At 41.3% G+C, this 16,832-nt stretch overlaps 1 protein-coding gene across 1 annotated transcript in view; it reads left to right on the forward strand.

Moving 5' to 3' along the window:
- b3gat1b (beta-1,3-glucuronyltransferase 1 (glucuronosyltransferase P) b) overlaps positions 1 to 15,809 on the forward strand; it is a gene marked incomplete at both ends in the record, with an annotated part of 47,140 nt that extends 31,331 nt beyond the window's left edge. Inside the window, 2 exons of the mRNA XM_080549624.1 lie at positions 14,819 to 15,115; positions 15,723 to 15,809. Of these exons, the coding sequence (XP_080405750.1) occupies positions 14,819 to 15,115; positions 15,723 to 15,809 (384 nt within the window). The remainder of the gene's footprint in view (positions 1 to 14,818; positions 15,116 to 15,722) is intronic.
- Positions 15,810 to 16,832: the final 1,023 nt, after the last annotated feature.

Consider the following 16,832-nt stretch of genomic DNA (forward strand, 5'->3'; position numbering starts at 1 on the left):
CCTGAGACCTGTCGCAGAAAAATTGCAAGCTTAAAAGCTGGATATGGACATGCCAGTGGAATTATTAGCAGAACGTTATCTGAACGAGAGGGCAACTAGTGCATCTCTCCGGGCTGTCTGGGTTCTACAAGCATAACAAGCCATTTACCTCATTCATTTTTTGACTGAGAAGTTAGTTGTTATTTAAGTCACTATAATGTGCATGTGAAAAAATAGGCTATAACACGAAATGTTAAACAAGAGCATGTGGAAAAAACACGAAATGTTAAATGAGATCTATGAGTGTCCCCTCATTCTTGCATGCGAATAGGCGCTACATCTGCAGCATTCCATTTAAAAGATGGGAATTAGTTTCAGCTTTGCTACTGCTATTTAGATGCAAGGTTGCAGCTTTGTGAATGAGTTAGGTCTGAATCAGTGGCGGCTGGTGCTAAACATTTTAAGTGGGGCACAGGTTATGGGGGCATGCTCCACGGGGAAGAATATCAACTTTAAAATCTGGATTTACAGTCGATTTTAGCATGAGAATAGCTCTACCCCCCTGTACAGACCTCGCCATCCCCTCTACCCCCCTGTACAGACCTCTTCATCCCCTCTACCCCCCTGTACAGACCTCAGCAACACCCCTGGGCAACCAAGAATAAAACTAAGTCAAACAAAGAAGTACACACCTCCTACAGGAGAGAAAAAAGGAACAACATTCGTACCACTGCTGCTTCAGAACCACTTCACACCATGCAAGTCGGTCGACCATGCTTATTTGCAAAAGTTCAATAAGGAGGATTTCTCTGTGTCTCTCTTTCGTTGTGTTGGAAATGTGTCATCAAAGGCAGGTCAGGAGACCGCCAGGCAGCTCAGGGGAACGTGACTGCCAGAGCAAAAAACATTTGGGGCAACCTTAATAGTGTTCTGTAGGCTTCAGAGGTGAATCCCCTTGGAGTTTTGAAATACTGCGAATCTAGAAAGAAAATTTCTTTCTGGTGTGGCCTCATTACCTACAGGGAATAACGCATTCTGGACAATAAGCAAAAAGGACACTTTGGGGGTAATACAATAGACACAAACTCACAAGCAAATGGCATATGAAGGTTAAAGCTGAGAAATGCTCAACTACATTGTATGTCTTTATAATCTACTACTGTGGATGTCATATGTTGCATATAAAGTTATGCTCTGTATATATATATATATATATATATATATATATATATATATATATATATATATATATATATATATATATATATATATATATATATATGGGTATAGTACACTTACACACAGGACAAAGTGGCCTGGAACCCACAGTGGAAGGATAAGGGCATCCTTCTGATCAGCATGTTCCTGTTCAAAACCATGTACTGCATTTATCATTTTTATCCAACACTTAACTGGGGTGTGCATGAGTATGAATTACATGATCATTTGATGAAGTCCTTTCTCATACATGTAGTGTTTTTATTTTTGCTTAGTGTTAGGAAACCATTTAATTTACCTTGATGAAATCAAGTAAAAAAAAAAAAGAAGGTATTTAGGACCAACACAGCTAATGTGCTGATGTCCCATGAAGGGCATGCCAATTGTAATGCTGGATACAATGTTGTCTACATAGCTGTTTATCTTATTCAAATACCGGCTCAATCATTTGACTTACTGGGAAATGGCTCATGGGATCACAGTTGTGGGGCTGGACCCACGTTGCGGTTACATGAAGGTCAGCAATGAAAACCTCCTTTCCCTGTAGAATTCAAGTGCATCTAAAATTAGTCAATGCTAGAAAATGGTACGTAAAACATATGGCTGAGTTCCAGCTATCTATTAAAATCACAACAAGGCATATAAGCCACAACATTACCTTTTCATCCAGGCACTTCAACAATCAACTATCCTTAGTATAAACATTTATTGCATAAATGATTTGAAAAAAACATACCTTCATAGTAGCCATTTGGTGAATCAGCCTGAGGCAAGCGTTTCCTTTTAAGATCCTTCAAAATCTCGCGGTTTCTCGCGGTTACTTCTGTGATGACGCGCTCCAACCAAATATGGTCCATCAAGCTTCCGGGTGATAGATGTGATGTCCTGATAGGGCTGAATGATGTTTTCATTAATGTTAAATAAGGTTAAAACAGGATACTCTATATAATTGTCTGTATCACTGTGTAAAACTCTGTACAGCCTGTCTCTGGGCTCTGTTAATGATTGTGTGACCCTTGTACTCTGGACACTGTTTGTGAACTTTTCCTCCCCTGCTTATCAGATTTCCATGACACTTTTCGAAGACAGGTTTTGATCGCCCACGGCCTCATCTGTTAATGATTCGTTCTGAACACCACCCCACTTTTCTAGGACTCTGATAGGATCACAAACTGCCTCCTCTTTTCCATTCTGAGAGAATAAATAAACTGGCTTACAGGAGAAGAGATTAGTACCAATATGGCGTCTCTCTCTCAGGAGAGGCCTCATATTCGTCCTCCTTGCAAGTAAATAATAATCATGATTGATTCCGTGTCTCTTTGTTGTTTAAAGTCTACTACGGTCTGTTTGAACTAGCGATGGGTTAGCATGGCTTGCATTACAACCAAGCTGAACAGAATATAGCATTTAAGCCCAGAACCAACCCGACATTTGGTCCTTCTGAAGCCGGATCTCAAGGTCGTCTGATGGGGGAAGAAGATTCGACACACCGAAGTCTGTTGCAACAGCCCGGGATCGAGCGAACCCGGACAAAGTCCTGGAACGTCAATTCGCTCCAGGCCGGTGACGTTAGATGTCGAACCTTTCTCCTCCAAAAGGACGGCTGACGAGATCCAGACCAAGACATAAGCAACAAAGACCGGTAAATATAATAGAAACTATGAATGAAAGTGAATTATAATAGAAAAAGAAAGATTGCAATCGAAATGAATAGTCTATCTATCCTAAATTGTACAAAATAGGAGTTGTTTGACATGCAAAAAGAATCCACTTTAAAAGACAGATGTATATCTTTTTATGCTATGTAAACAGTAGACTAATGGAAATTAGACTGTGGAGTTTGACATACGAAAGGAATCCACTTTGAAAGATAAATGTATATCCTTTCGTGTTAGGTAAACAGCAGACTAAGAATGGAACTGAAACTATGACTGAAAGTGAGAATTAGAAAAGTGTAGAATTAGAAAGTGTATGTGTTAGAATTAGTGCAAGATTAGGGTTACTGTATGATCAGTGATAGACAGAGAGAGCAGAGGAGAAAACCGCAGGTGGGGGCTGTGGTGTGTGTGTAAGAGATAAGAGAGAGTGTGTGTGTTTAAGACAGAGAGAGGGAATGTGTGTTTGAGACAGAGAGAGGGAGTGTGTGTGTGACAGAGAGAGCGAGTGTATGTGTGTGTGTAAGAGATAAGAGAGAGTGTGTGAGAAGAGGAGACGAGGAGAGGAGACTAGGAGACTAGTAGAGGAGTAGAGGAGACTAGGAGACTAGGAGACGAGAAGAGGAGACGAGGAGAGGAGACTAGGAGACTAGTAGAGGAGTAGAGGAGAAGAGGAGACGAGGAGAGGAGACTAGGAGACTAGTAGAGGAGTAGAGGAGACGAGGAGACTAGGAGACGAGTAGAGGAGACGAGGAGAGGAGACTAGGAGACTAGTAGAGGAGTAGAGGAGACTAGGAGACTAGGAGACGAGAAGAGGAGACGAGGAGAGGAGACTAGGAGACTAGTAGAGGAGTAGAGGAGACTAGGAGACGAGGAGAGGAGACGAGGAATAGACAGACAGACAGGAGACAGACAGACAGAAAGAGAGGAATAGACAGACAGACAGGAGACAGACAGACAGACAGACAGAGAGACACAGAGAGAGAGAGAGACAGACAGACAGAGAGACAGACAGAGAGACAGACAGACAGAGAGAGAGAGAGAGAGGGAGAGACAGACAGACACAGACAGACAGAGAGAAAGAGAGAGAGAGAGAGAGGGAAAGAGAGAGAGAGAGAGAGAGAGAGAGAGAGAGAGAGAGAGAGAGAGAGAGGGGGAGGGAGACAGAGGACAAACTGCTATTTTATTTTTAGTGTGACCCCCTCCTGATCCACAGAACAGAGACCAGGGGAGTAATACGAATTTGGACGAATGACAAAGTTTATAGAATAGATGGGAAAATTGTATTACCACAAAGCCTCTACAAACAGCAGCTAATTTGATACATGGTCTTTTTAATGACATGTATCAAAAAGCAGGGAAGGTGATTGACAGGGATTAATGCACATTTTCACGTATATAATTACACACAATTAAAAAAAAAAATATATATATATATATAGTGATAATGGCGCACATTTCGTGAACGAATTGATCAAACACAGTGTCCAAACACCTGGACATTGAAGAGTGTGTTTCTCTAATGGAAACACACATGACAATAAAATTGAGACCTATGGGTTTGATTGAATGAATGAATGAATGAATGAATGAATGAATGAAATAAATGAAATAAATGAATTTGAAATAGTAAATGGGAGAAGGGGTTTAGACTACCCATAGTAGACGACAATAGGGAAGTATTGATTGATTGATTGAAAACTTTATTAGAAGATTTGCAGAAGCAAGTGACATGAAAGTACATATTTCAATTGGGGTCCTTGATACTCAATTCATCGTTATATGTAAAGGCAGCAGATTTGGCAGAAACAGAAAACACACTGGCCACGTGGATGGCTATTTAGGAAATAGGAAATAGCCAGAACAAATGATCTGCCAGTCCCTTCTGTTTCCTACAGGATCGAGAATACAACCTGATGACCAGATCCTCATCGACGAGATGGAAGGAGAACACTGGCGCAGCCCGCGGTGGGTTGAGCCATTTGGGGTGCTGCTGAGCATCTCAACTGCTGTCAAGATCGCAGAACGAGAACGAGATACACAGAAGCCATTGAGAGAAGGTGACATTGTTCCCCTCGAACGACGGGTAGTGGTGGAAGCCCGGGCTACAAAGGGGTTATTCATTTAGTGAATATTACGTCTCAAACCCGGTGAAGAATTCTTCAGATCCACTGCCTCTTAGAATGAGGGGACCAGGTCCTCCCGACGACCCGGACGAGACGCCCGTCCAGGCGCACGACCCAGTCTGGGGCAGTGGTGTCCCAGATGACATAGAGGCCCTGAACTATCAGTTAGAGACATTTGTAAACGCATCCCTTACGATGGGCGAGGCCTAGAGCCGCGAGGTCGATCGGATCGGACTGATGACGCTCCAGAACTGAATGACTCTTGACCTATCGACTGCAGTGGCAGGAGGAACATGTGTGATGCTTGACATCACATGATTGTTTGTTGTGTCTTCCCCTGCTTCAAAGCTATGACTAACAAACTGATTTCAGGAATATTTGGAACCTAAGTACCTAACCCAATTTGAGAAACTCTAATCCAAGTTGAGATTCATGTGTGATCTGTACGGCGATGTTGAATGACAGTTAAACTAGAAAATATGAAAGAAAGTTAAAACGACCTGAATAAGGAGAGAATGTTTGTATCGTGATAAATTATGAAAAACAGCAGGGAATGATAGGGCTGAATGATGTTTTCATTCATGTTAAATAAGGTTAAAACAGGATACTCTATATAATTGTCTGTATCACTGTGTAAAACTCTGTACAGCCTGTCTCTGGGCTCTGTTAATGATTGTGTGACCCTTGTACTCTGGACACTGTTTGTGAACTTTTCCTCCCCTGCTTATCAGATTTCCATGACACTTTTCGAAGACAGGTTTTGGTCGCCCACGGCCTCATCTGTTAATGATTCGTTCTGAACACCACCCCACTTTTCTAGGACTCTGATAGGATCACAAACTGCCTCCTCTTTTCCATTCTGAGAGAATAAATAAACTGGCTTACAGGAGAAGAGATTAGTACCAATATGGCGTCTCTCTCTCAGGAGAGGCCTCATATTCGTCCTCCTTGCAAGTAAATAATAATCATGATTGATTCCGTGTCTCTTTGTTGTTTAAAGTCTACTACGGTCTGTTTGAACTAGCGATGGGTTAGCATGGCTTGCATTACAACCAAGCTGAACAGAATATAGCATTTAAGCCCAGAACCAACCCGACATGTCCGCAGCTGGACCCTTCTCGGATATTCAGGACGCAACTTTTTGCGACCCGGCCGAGAAATAGAGACAGCCAATTGGAGCGCTGCTACAGCTCACGTGTAAGCCAAAAGTATTTGGCCTAACATAGACTTGCATTCGATCGGCGACCCGACTCCTCCCCCTATGTATTTTAACAGTGAATTTTACACACACACAGATAAAAATGTTTATTGTATTGGAGAATTTTTTAATGAATGCTGATAGGCGCAGACAGAATATCAGCCGCATTTTGTGAATAAACAATGTTTATTTTTTTTAAAAACTTTTACAAATCGCAACTAGGAAGTGAAGGTGGGGAACTAGGAAGTGAAGGTGGGGGCGGCGCCCCAGCGCCCTCTATCGGCCAGCCGCCACTGGTCTGAATCGTCCTGCATTGGAAGAACTATGACAGGGCTTGGTTAAAAAGTCCTCAACTAGGGCAAAATATTTTTTCTGTTTTTTCCAGATTATGAAAGGGTAGATTGTAAGCTTTAAAATGATGTGTCATACATTGAAATCTGAAACAAGTTGAATAAGTCATGGATAGTTTAATGGGGATACCCCCTGAACCACCATACTGAGATATCTAGCCTCAAACTTCTTCAGAGACGTTTTTCACAGAGGTAATGAGTGGCAACAATAGCTGGTTAACTCCACCCTAATCACTCCCTCAAGACAACCACACCCTCAAGACAACCACTCCCTCATTACACTACCTGTCATTACCTACCTGTCATCTGTCAGTGGGGTTGTCAGCTAACCCTCAGGAAGCAAAATTGCAGGGCTGACATGTTTAAATAGCTAAATAATAATAATTCAAGATTCATGATTCATCATCATTTTATTGCCATGTGTGCCAAAAGTTTATTACGTCCCATTACAAGAACAAGAGAGTAAAATTCATGGCAATGGAAAACATTTGGCAAGATACAATTGAGCAATACAATAATAGAATGGTAAAAATTTATAATGTTGTGTCTGTGTGTATGCATTTATCATTATAGTCCATAAAGCATCTAGTGGGACTTCGGTGTAGTTCCTTCCCATCCCATCTGGGCATCAAAGCTGTAATAAAAATAGAAGACAGTACATTTAAAATGATTGCCCACTGTGACCAACACCACTTTTACAAAATAGCCTACTACTATCTTCATAAAATAGAATTGCTTATACAATGACAATGACAAATACCTGAAGTGCTGGTGACTCTCATCAAGGTGTCATCTCTCAGAACCTCTCACCTCCTCATTCTCTGTAACACACATTTCAGGTCAGAACTGTGGACTCTTCTCTAGTATAGGTTTTCCATAGACTCAGTGTACTATTGCTGTACTGTAAGGAGTAGGCTAGTGAAATCATTTCAATTCACAGTATTATTCTACAGCAAATCTACATATCAATGAATGAATCATTATTTTTGATTCCACATAACATTAGCGTTCATTACAAAAGCATTTACTTTTTCTATAATCTATTACATCTCTAACAAAGCTAGCTAGCTATCTAACAAGCTAACACTTGTTTGGCTAGCTGGTACACACACACAAACACACTAAAATGGTGCATGACACATACTGTACACTATGTTGCATGTTTAGTAGGTCTGCAACAAATGTATTTATTCATTATGTTTTATCTTTGACAACGTATTTCTTCCTCCCACCATCTCATTAGTGATGGTGGGAGGTGGTCTGATAACTGATGCTAACAACGGGGCTGATGCTACCTTACTCACAAAACAACAAATAACTGTTTGGCTATCCTAAGTAAACAACACAAAATCCTAGTAAACAACACATGTAACTCACTAAAACTTACCCAAGAACACAGCAGAAGGTCTGTGCAGACGACTGTCCCAAGAATAGTGAACTGATGTAGAGATCAATGTCTGACATTCCGTTGTCATCTGTCATCGTCAGATTCGGAGTTCGGTGTTCCCGTTATGTATAGTCCAGAATGAAGGAGTTCATTAATTGCCCACTGTCGATATTTCTGCCTGCTTTTGAAATTCAGTTGATAGCATTAGCGAGAGGTTCAGCATCCATCTTGTAAACTTGTAAACAAACGCAGGTGGCTCCTTACATACAGCTGGGGTGGGCGTGGCTACACACACTGTCACACTAAAACGAATAATACCCCCCACCCGACTTTGCTAACTAAATGTAGGTATTTAGTGAATGTAAAACTGTTGGATATGATATCGAGTGGGTTCTTCATCGCTTCGTTTGTCGTCCTATGCCAAAAAACGGAAAACACATTTTTTCACAACAAGACTTGTTTGGCTCGATTGCGAGGTTTCAAAATGGCCGAGATGGGGACCTATTAATCAGACGCTGTCACTGTGACAGGGCATGGTTAAAAAGTCCTCAACTAGGGCAAAATATTTTTTCTGTTTTTTCCAGATTATGAAAGGGTAGATTGTAAGCTTTAAAATGATGTCATACATTGAAATCTGAAACAAGTTGAAGAAGTCATGGATAGTTTAATGGTGATACCCCCTGAACCACCGTACTGAGATATCTAGCCTCAAACTTCTTCAGAGACGTTTTTCACAGAGGTAATGGGTGGGAACAATAGCTGGTTAACTCCACCCTAATCACTCCCTCAAGACAACCACACCCTCAAGACAACCACTCCCCCATTACACTACCTGTCATTACCTACCTGTCATCTGTCAGTGGGGTTGTCAGCTAACCCTCAGGAAGCAGACATGTTTAAATAGCTAAATAATAATAATAATAATAATAATTCAAGATTCATGATTCATCATCATTTTATTGCCATGTGTGCCCCAAATTTTTTTTTTTTTATTACGTCCCATTACAAGTACAAGAGAGTAAAATTCATGGCAATGGAAAAAAATTAGGCAAGATACAATTGAGCAATACAATAATAGAATGGTAAAAAATTATAATGTTGTGTCTGTGTGTATGCATTTATCATTATAGTCCATAAAGCATCTAGTGGGACTTCGGTGTAGTTCCTTCCCATCCCATCTGGGCATCAAAGCTGTAATAAAAAAAGAAGACAGTACATTTAAAATGATTGCCCACTGTGACCAACACCACTTTTACAAAATAGCCTACTACTATCTTCATAAAATAGAATTGCTTATACAATGACAATGACAAATACCTGAAGTGCTGGTGACTCATCAAGGTGTCATCTCTCAGAACCTCTCACCTCCTCATTCTGTAACACAGATGTCAGGTCAGAACTGTGGACTCTTCTCTAGTGTAGGTTTTCCATAGACTCTCAGTGTACTGTATTACAGAAGTAGGCTAGTGAAATCATTTCAATTCACAGTATTATTCTACAGCAAATCTACATATCAATGAATGAATCATTATTTTTGATTCCACATAACATTAGCGTTCATTACAAAAGCATTTACTTTTTCTATAATCTATTACATCTCTAACAAAGCTAGCTAGCTAGCTAACAAGCTAACACTTGTTTGGCTAGCTGGTACACACACAAACACACTAAAATGGTGCATGAAACATATTACACTATGTTGCATGTTTAGTAGGTCTGCAACAAATGTATTTATTCATTATGTTTTATCTTTGACAACGTATTTCTTCCTCCCACCATCTCATTAGTGATGGTGGGAGGTGGTCTGATAACTGATGCTAACAACGGGGCTGATGCTACCTTACTCACAAAACAACAAATAACTGTTTGGCTTATCTAAGTAAACAACACAAAATCCTAGTAAACAACACATGTAACTCACTAAAACTTACCCAAGAACACAGCAGAAGGTCTGTGCAGACGACTGTCCCAAGAATAGTGAACTGATGTGGAGATCAATGTCTGAAATCCTGTTGTCTTCTTGTCATCGTCAGATTCGGAGTTCGGAGGTCCCGTTATGTATAGTCCAGTATGAAGGAGTTCATTAATTGTCCACTGTCGATATTTCTGCCTGCTTATGAAATTCTGTTGATAGCATTAGCGAGAGGTTCAGCCTCCATCTTGTAAACAAACGCAGGTGGCTCCTTACATACGGCTGGGGTGGGCGTGGCTACACACACTGCCACACTAATACGAATAAACTTTCCTCAGACCAGAATGCAAATTCGTGTCTGTCACCTCTCACACATGCGCAGACGGCGTCTCTACCTCCTGCGCCACAGCCACGCCCGGCTGCGTCCTAATGATTCCCACCCGAGTTTTTGATTGATTGATTGATTGAAAAACGTTATTAGAATGTTTGCAGAAGTAGGTACATGAAAGTACATATTACATACAAGGTCAACTAAAAGGATAAAAACCCAAGAAAGCCACTGGCTTATTTCAATTGGGGTCCTTGATTTTCAGTTGGGGTAGACCACGCCAACTTCTGGAATATGTAGGGGTGTTTTTTTTATTTTTATTTATCAAACACAAACACAATCACTGACACTAAGAATAGGCGCGCGTTCCAGGGCCCACAGGGCAATGAGAGCCGCGCCCGAACATTGACCGTTGGCCCGCGGCACACTCAGCGCCGCCGAGTTGCATACAGAGATGGGTAAGCTATATCTAATCGTGCACCCGTGTTACGTCACAAGCTAAAATCCAATGGGGTTGCGGAACGACACATACAATTGGTACCGCAGCCTGCGGGGCGGAAGAACAAGATACAGAGAACACCCCTACATATTACAGAAGTTGGCGTGGTTTACCCCAACTCGGGGCGTGGTCTACCCCAACTCGGGTGGGAATCGTTAGGACGCGCCCCGGCTGGCCACGTAGAACAGCTTTTAACGTCTCCCAGAGTACTGAATGAGTTTCATCAGAAGTATTGGTAAGCATGAATTTATCAATGGATTCTGAAATGTTGTCACAGAAAACCTTATCAGAGACATCACATTTCCAAAGAGGATATTGCTTACTATTCAAACTAAAGGACCCCAATTGAAATAAGCCAGTGGCTTTCTTGGGTTTTTATCCTTTTAGTTGACCTTGTATGTAATATGTACTTTCATGTACCTACTTCTGCAAATCTTCTAATAAAGTTTTCAATCAATCAAAAAGGAAATATCTAACTGTAAGGGAGCATGATCTGATACACATACTGATCACAATAGCCAAATAGTCAACTGATTGGACAGAGCTAATAAGAGCTCTGTCAATAAAATAAAAAGATATTCGGGAAAAGGGGTGATGAACATGTGAAAAAAAAGAAAATGACTTTGAAAGTGGGTTTGAGAGTCTCCAGGGGTCTACACACCCATTCTCTCCCATAAAGGTTGACAAAGAACTAGACATTTTGGAAAGAGTTAATGATTTGGGGTTTGAGCGGTCTAGAGCAGGGTTCTGAACACAATTTAAATCCCTCCCCAAAATAAGATGATGTGTATTCAGGTTTGGGAGAGAGGAAAAAAGCATATCCATAAAGTTGGCATCATCCCAATTGGAAGCATAGACATTCACTAAAAGAACTGAGTTCTGGTATATAGTACCTATAACAATTACCTTTCTGCCGTTTTGATCAGCAATAGTGGCAATAGGGCATAAACTGTATCCTTTTGTTCACCAATATTGCTCTCTGGCTCTTGTATTGAGTTTTGAAAGAAACACCTGACTGATCCAGGGTTTGTATTCAGGGTAGTCTAATCTGATCCACTGTTTTTAAATGGGTTTCCTGTAGGAACATAATATCAGCCTTCACATTTTTAAGGTGAGAAAAAAATCGTAGAATGTTTGACTGGCCCATTCATAGATTTTACATTCCAGGAGATCAATCTAGCTGAATGGTCCCTCAAACTGCCAGTTAATGGATATGGAAGTCATTGTTTAATTCAGGGTTGTATGGATTGACATGAATCAAATCAAATCAAATCAAATTTTATTTGTATAGCGCATTTCTTACAAGATGCAACTCAATGCGCTTCACACAATGAAAATGTTCAGTCAATCAGTCAATCAATCAATCAATACTGACAGAGCCGCGAGCAGGCAAAAGTAAAAAAAACCTGTATACTATGTAGCCAGGAAAAATTCCCTTGCAGCCCTCTACCAATAGAGCGACTACTAGCCATGAAGGCAGTCAGGGTTCGAGTTATAAGCTGAGCTTTGTGGGGGGTCTCCAAAATAACAGTGCGAAATGTTCTCATGCACGCGTGCGAATCATGCCCACACAGCGATGGGACTTACAAGTTTTAATTAGCCATAGGCTACTCATTTCACCACATCAACAGCACCACATGAAACAACAGCTATAAGCGATAGTTACGGGTATCTCGGCCAATAATTTTGTTGTTTTTGCTATACAGTCCATTCACTTTCCCTGTTAGCACGACACATTGTCCACATCTCCATTTCCAGTGACATCGCACCTGACATAAATAATCATGTATGCTCGTCCATGAATTGTGCTTTCATCTAATGTTATGCTACTACGGGAATCAAGTGATTTGACATTAGAAATGAATTTGTTTCATCTCTTGTGCAATGTGCTCTACAATCTGGGCACATGAATGATCGGATTGGTGAGCAGGGGCCAACTGTCGCGCCATTCATCTCATTAAGTTTCATAATTGGATTCAGTTTTGTATAAGGCATCCTTTCTTTAGCGACAGTATAGGCTGCCCTGAACAAACTAGCTGTCTCCTTATACATACTGGAGGTGAGTTCTGCTACTTTCTTCGGAAGCACTTGCTTTTGTTTGAGCTCTGCTATTTCAACAGTTTCAACGTTGGGTGTCATAACAGGTGCAGCTGAATTCAAGTTTGGTTTCTTGGTTGAAAACCCGAAACTTTCCAGGCTTGTCGACTCGGTCGGCAGCAGTGGCCTTTTTTGGGGCGGCATGATAGCTAGCTACTGAATGTTTTCTTCTCAATAATCACGTTCGCAAGCTCTCAACGATCATATTCTGCTGTTGCACAATATTCTACTGCGCCCCATAGTGTCTTGGTGGTAAAGTGCAGGCAGTCAAAGGCATACTGTCATTCACAGGAGATTAATGCTGGTGCGCGTAGTTCTTTTGTAATAATACTCATTACATTGACATTTTTGATCAAATAATGGTTGTGGTAATGTATTATTAGCGACCCCCACAGATGTATGATTTTACTGCTTTCATGGGAGCTCAGACCTTCCTTATGGGAGCTCAGCTCTCATTGGCTCCCACATAACTCGAACCCTGAAGGCAGTATAGGAAATAGCATAGAACACTGTAAGACTGTGTGGTCCTCGTGAATACACAGGTAAAATAGCCAGTGATAAAAGTAAGATGAAGAGAAAAACAAAAACAGAGAATAGAAATAAAAAAAGATATAACCAACAAATTAACCCATAATGAAGACAACCAAAAACAGACAATCCCATCCTAGGTTCTCTTTCCCAAACAAAGATGTTGTATTTTGAAAAACCACCGGTGCATCAACTCACTAACTAGCCTAGTCTAGAACAGGCAGGCTATTCTATCCACTGAGAGCATGGCTCCCTGAGGTAATGGATGTAACAAAACAGATCACAATAAGCATGTTATGACGAGTTATATGTGGCATGGTACACACATAGTTCAATCATTGCCACCAAGATATGAGGGACTGATAAGGTGAGCAAAATGCAGCAAATTAGGGAACTACAGAGTCAAAAACAGTTTGAGAGAGGAGCAAAGATAGTAGGCTAAATGATAAATAGTTTAGACCAGTTGATTGTTAGCGCCATACAAATAATATATCAAAAAGAATGCGCTTAACAGTCACAACACTTATACTGATATGTGCACTTATACATAGACATTTCAGCGGCTAAATAGCCTATAACAAAATAGCATGACTCTGTCCTTGATTACCTTAAGAGTCCCTCGCTGTTTGATTATGCATTATGCACATCAGAGTCTTTCCAATGGGAATCGTAGAAAACTTGAGCAGCAGCAGATGAATCGAAAAAAATAGTTTGTCCATCAAAATCAACGCAGAGGCGGGCGGGATACAGAAGCCCAAAGCGAATATTCCATTTGGATAGTTTAGCTTTGACATCATTGAAGGCTGCGTGCCTACGGGCCAGGCTTGCACTGAAGTCGGGGTAGAGAAAGATCTTATGCCTGTGGAAACGTAAATCCTCCCTTCTCCTCCCGAAAATGCGTTCCTTATCCTGATAATTGTGGAAAAGCACTATGAAGGCTCGGGGTCTGGTGCGGTTCCCTCCTGCGGCGTATGCTCTCCCCAGTCTGTGTGCGCGGTCCAGCTTCAATGGTGTGGGGAAGAACTCGGCGCCGAGGGTGTGGGGTCATCCCTATGTTCCCACAACCCAATGGTCCCACATTTCTTTTTCTTTTTTTAATTAGCCACTATTTCCCACAGTCAATGACCCTGTCACTGTAGCTGAATAAGCCGGTCTCCACCTCGTCAATTCGTCGGGCATGTAAGTCCATTGTAGATTGTATTGAGCCGAGGGACACATTGATCGGAGCCAGAGCCTTATCCAGCAAGGAAGTCACAATTTTAACAAGGTCGGTAGTTTGATAGTGTTAGCTGAGCCACTCGTTTTACCTGCCATTGTGAGGTATAATAGAACGCTGTACAACTTTTTAGATCAAATTGATTAGTCAAAGAGTAGGCTGTAACTCGTCAAAATGTGAACATTTTATGAAAATGTTTGGGAGTCACGTTACTCCTGGCTACTCAGGCTTCATGCTCAACCGGAAGTCAAGCTGTATAATAGATGTCTCCACTTCTCTTAGTCCAAATGTTTTTGTTTTGTTTGTTTATCTTTCTCTTGTCTAGATGCGATCAACAAGGAAGGTGTCTGTTTGGCCTGTTGCCTTTGTAGGTGGCCTACGCTATGAGTCCCCTAAAGTCAACACCTTGGGGAAGGTGTATGGATGGAAGACTGTATTTGATCCCAATCGGCCCTTTGCCATTGACATGGCTGGGTTTGCAGTGAACCTGCGACTCATTCTCTTTAAGCCTCAGGCCTACTTCAAACTGCGGGGAGTGAAAGGAGGATATCAGGAGAGCAGCTTACTGCGGGAGCTGGTGACTCTCAACGACCTGGAGCCCAAGGCTGCTAATTGCACTAAGGTGAGGAGAAGAATGGGGTGTACACCTGATTGTGTCAGAATGTCTAAAGATGTTTGGGACCTGTTATATTCACTCTTGACAAGGAAGCATAATGTTGTGATATAAATCATAACACATGCAGTGTGCATACAGCCACAGCATATGCCATGTACAGTAAGTAGTGGCATCAAATGTACGTTTTTTATTTGTTTCTATTTGTGTATTTTCTACTGGAAAAGGAGAAGCATAAGGTACTTTTAATTTACTGTAGTGCATGTTTCAGCCACTGAGACCTTATTTTCCACAAAATCATCTCTACACATTTATTTTAGATCAAACAATTTACAAAGAGGCATGTGTTCCACATGCCAGAACAAAAATGTGTGAAAGCTACTAATTTAAACTATATTCACCCACACAAGCACCCACCTGGCTTCCTTTCTCCATGTTCCAGCAAATGTTCTCCTGGACATCTGGGTGAGACATTTCCACTCACCACAATAAAACACTCAAATGCCCAGAGACAAGAACAAATAAATCAGAGCTTGCAGAAAGATTAACTTTCAAGAGTAACAAAGAAAACGATCTAGCATGTAACCTAGCATTCCTCTCATTATTTTCTGGACAGGTACTTGTATGGCACACTAGGACAGAGAAGCCTGTTTTGGTGAATGAAGGAAAGAAAGGATTCACTGACTCCAATGTGGAGATATGAAACTTCTTCTGAAACAGGTAATGAGAGAGATATGTTAATGTTTAACTTTCCTTAGAGGCATTGTTTGAGTGGCAATCTGCCTTGTTGAGCCCCTGTGAGGTATGAAAATTGAACAAAGCCTATCCTGGTCAATATGTATTGCAGAAATGTTATGATTAAAAGCATACAGATTATAAAAAATAAACATCTCTGTAATAGTATAACAATCTACTTTTTTTCTCATATGGTTGTGCATTTTTACAAATCATTGTATAATTACAGGTGATACGGTTGCTGGGATTCCAAATGGACCAATACGGGTCAAAAGTGTATTTACTGTACAGTATGTCTGACTTCTATCGAGAGATTTTGAAAAGGAATCAGAAAATATGTCAGTTTTAAGCAGCACTTAGCCATGTATGAATACAGGCACTGAGAATCAAAGCACAGATTCAAAGAAGATAGCAATATTCAGCTAAGCTCTTCGAAGCACTAATGGAAGCCAAGAGGTGCCAAGAAAAGCTCGCCAGAGAGCAGAGACAAAAGACATCAAGCCATTCAGACAACAGGATGTCTTAACACAGTGTCCAGTAGAAAGTGTCCTCAACCAAGCTAACGCAAACCAACCATCCAATTAATATCGCCAGACCATGCATTGGATCAATCTGTGGCTGTCCCAGTAGTGGCCCCTGTCTGCTGGTGATTTGGTTCCTTTTGTCCTGGACTGGACTGTTGTTGGGGTGCAGAGCAGCACAGAAGAATTAGCTCCTTGTCTTTCGGGAGTCAGCAGTGACTGACACACTGATCAGAGAGGACATGACCCCTCCCCACGTTCACTGTAAAACACTGAGCTATTCAGACAGCACCTCGAAACCCAACTAATTACGACCTGTCTCTCCCTCCCTCCATCTCTCTCTCTCTCTCTCTCTCTCTCTCTCTCTCTCTCTCTCTCTCTCTCTCTCTCTCTCTCACACACACACACACACACACGTACACACATCCACACAAACACACACACAGATAGGTCTGTATTGCTTTACATTA

Source organism: Nansenia antarctica (genome assembly GCF_963989245.1).
Source record: "Nansenia antarctica genome assembly, chromosome: 20".
NCBI classification, from domain to species: domain Eukaryota; kingdom Metazoa; phylum Chordata; class Actinopteri; order Argentiniformes; family Microstomatidae; genus Nansenia; species Nansenia antarctica.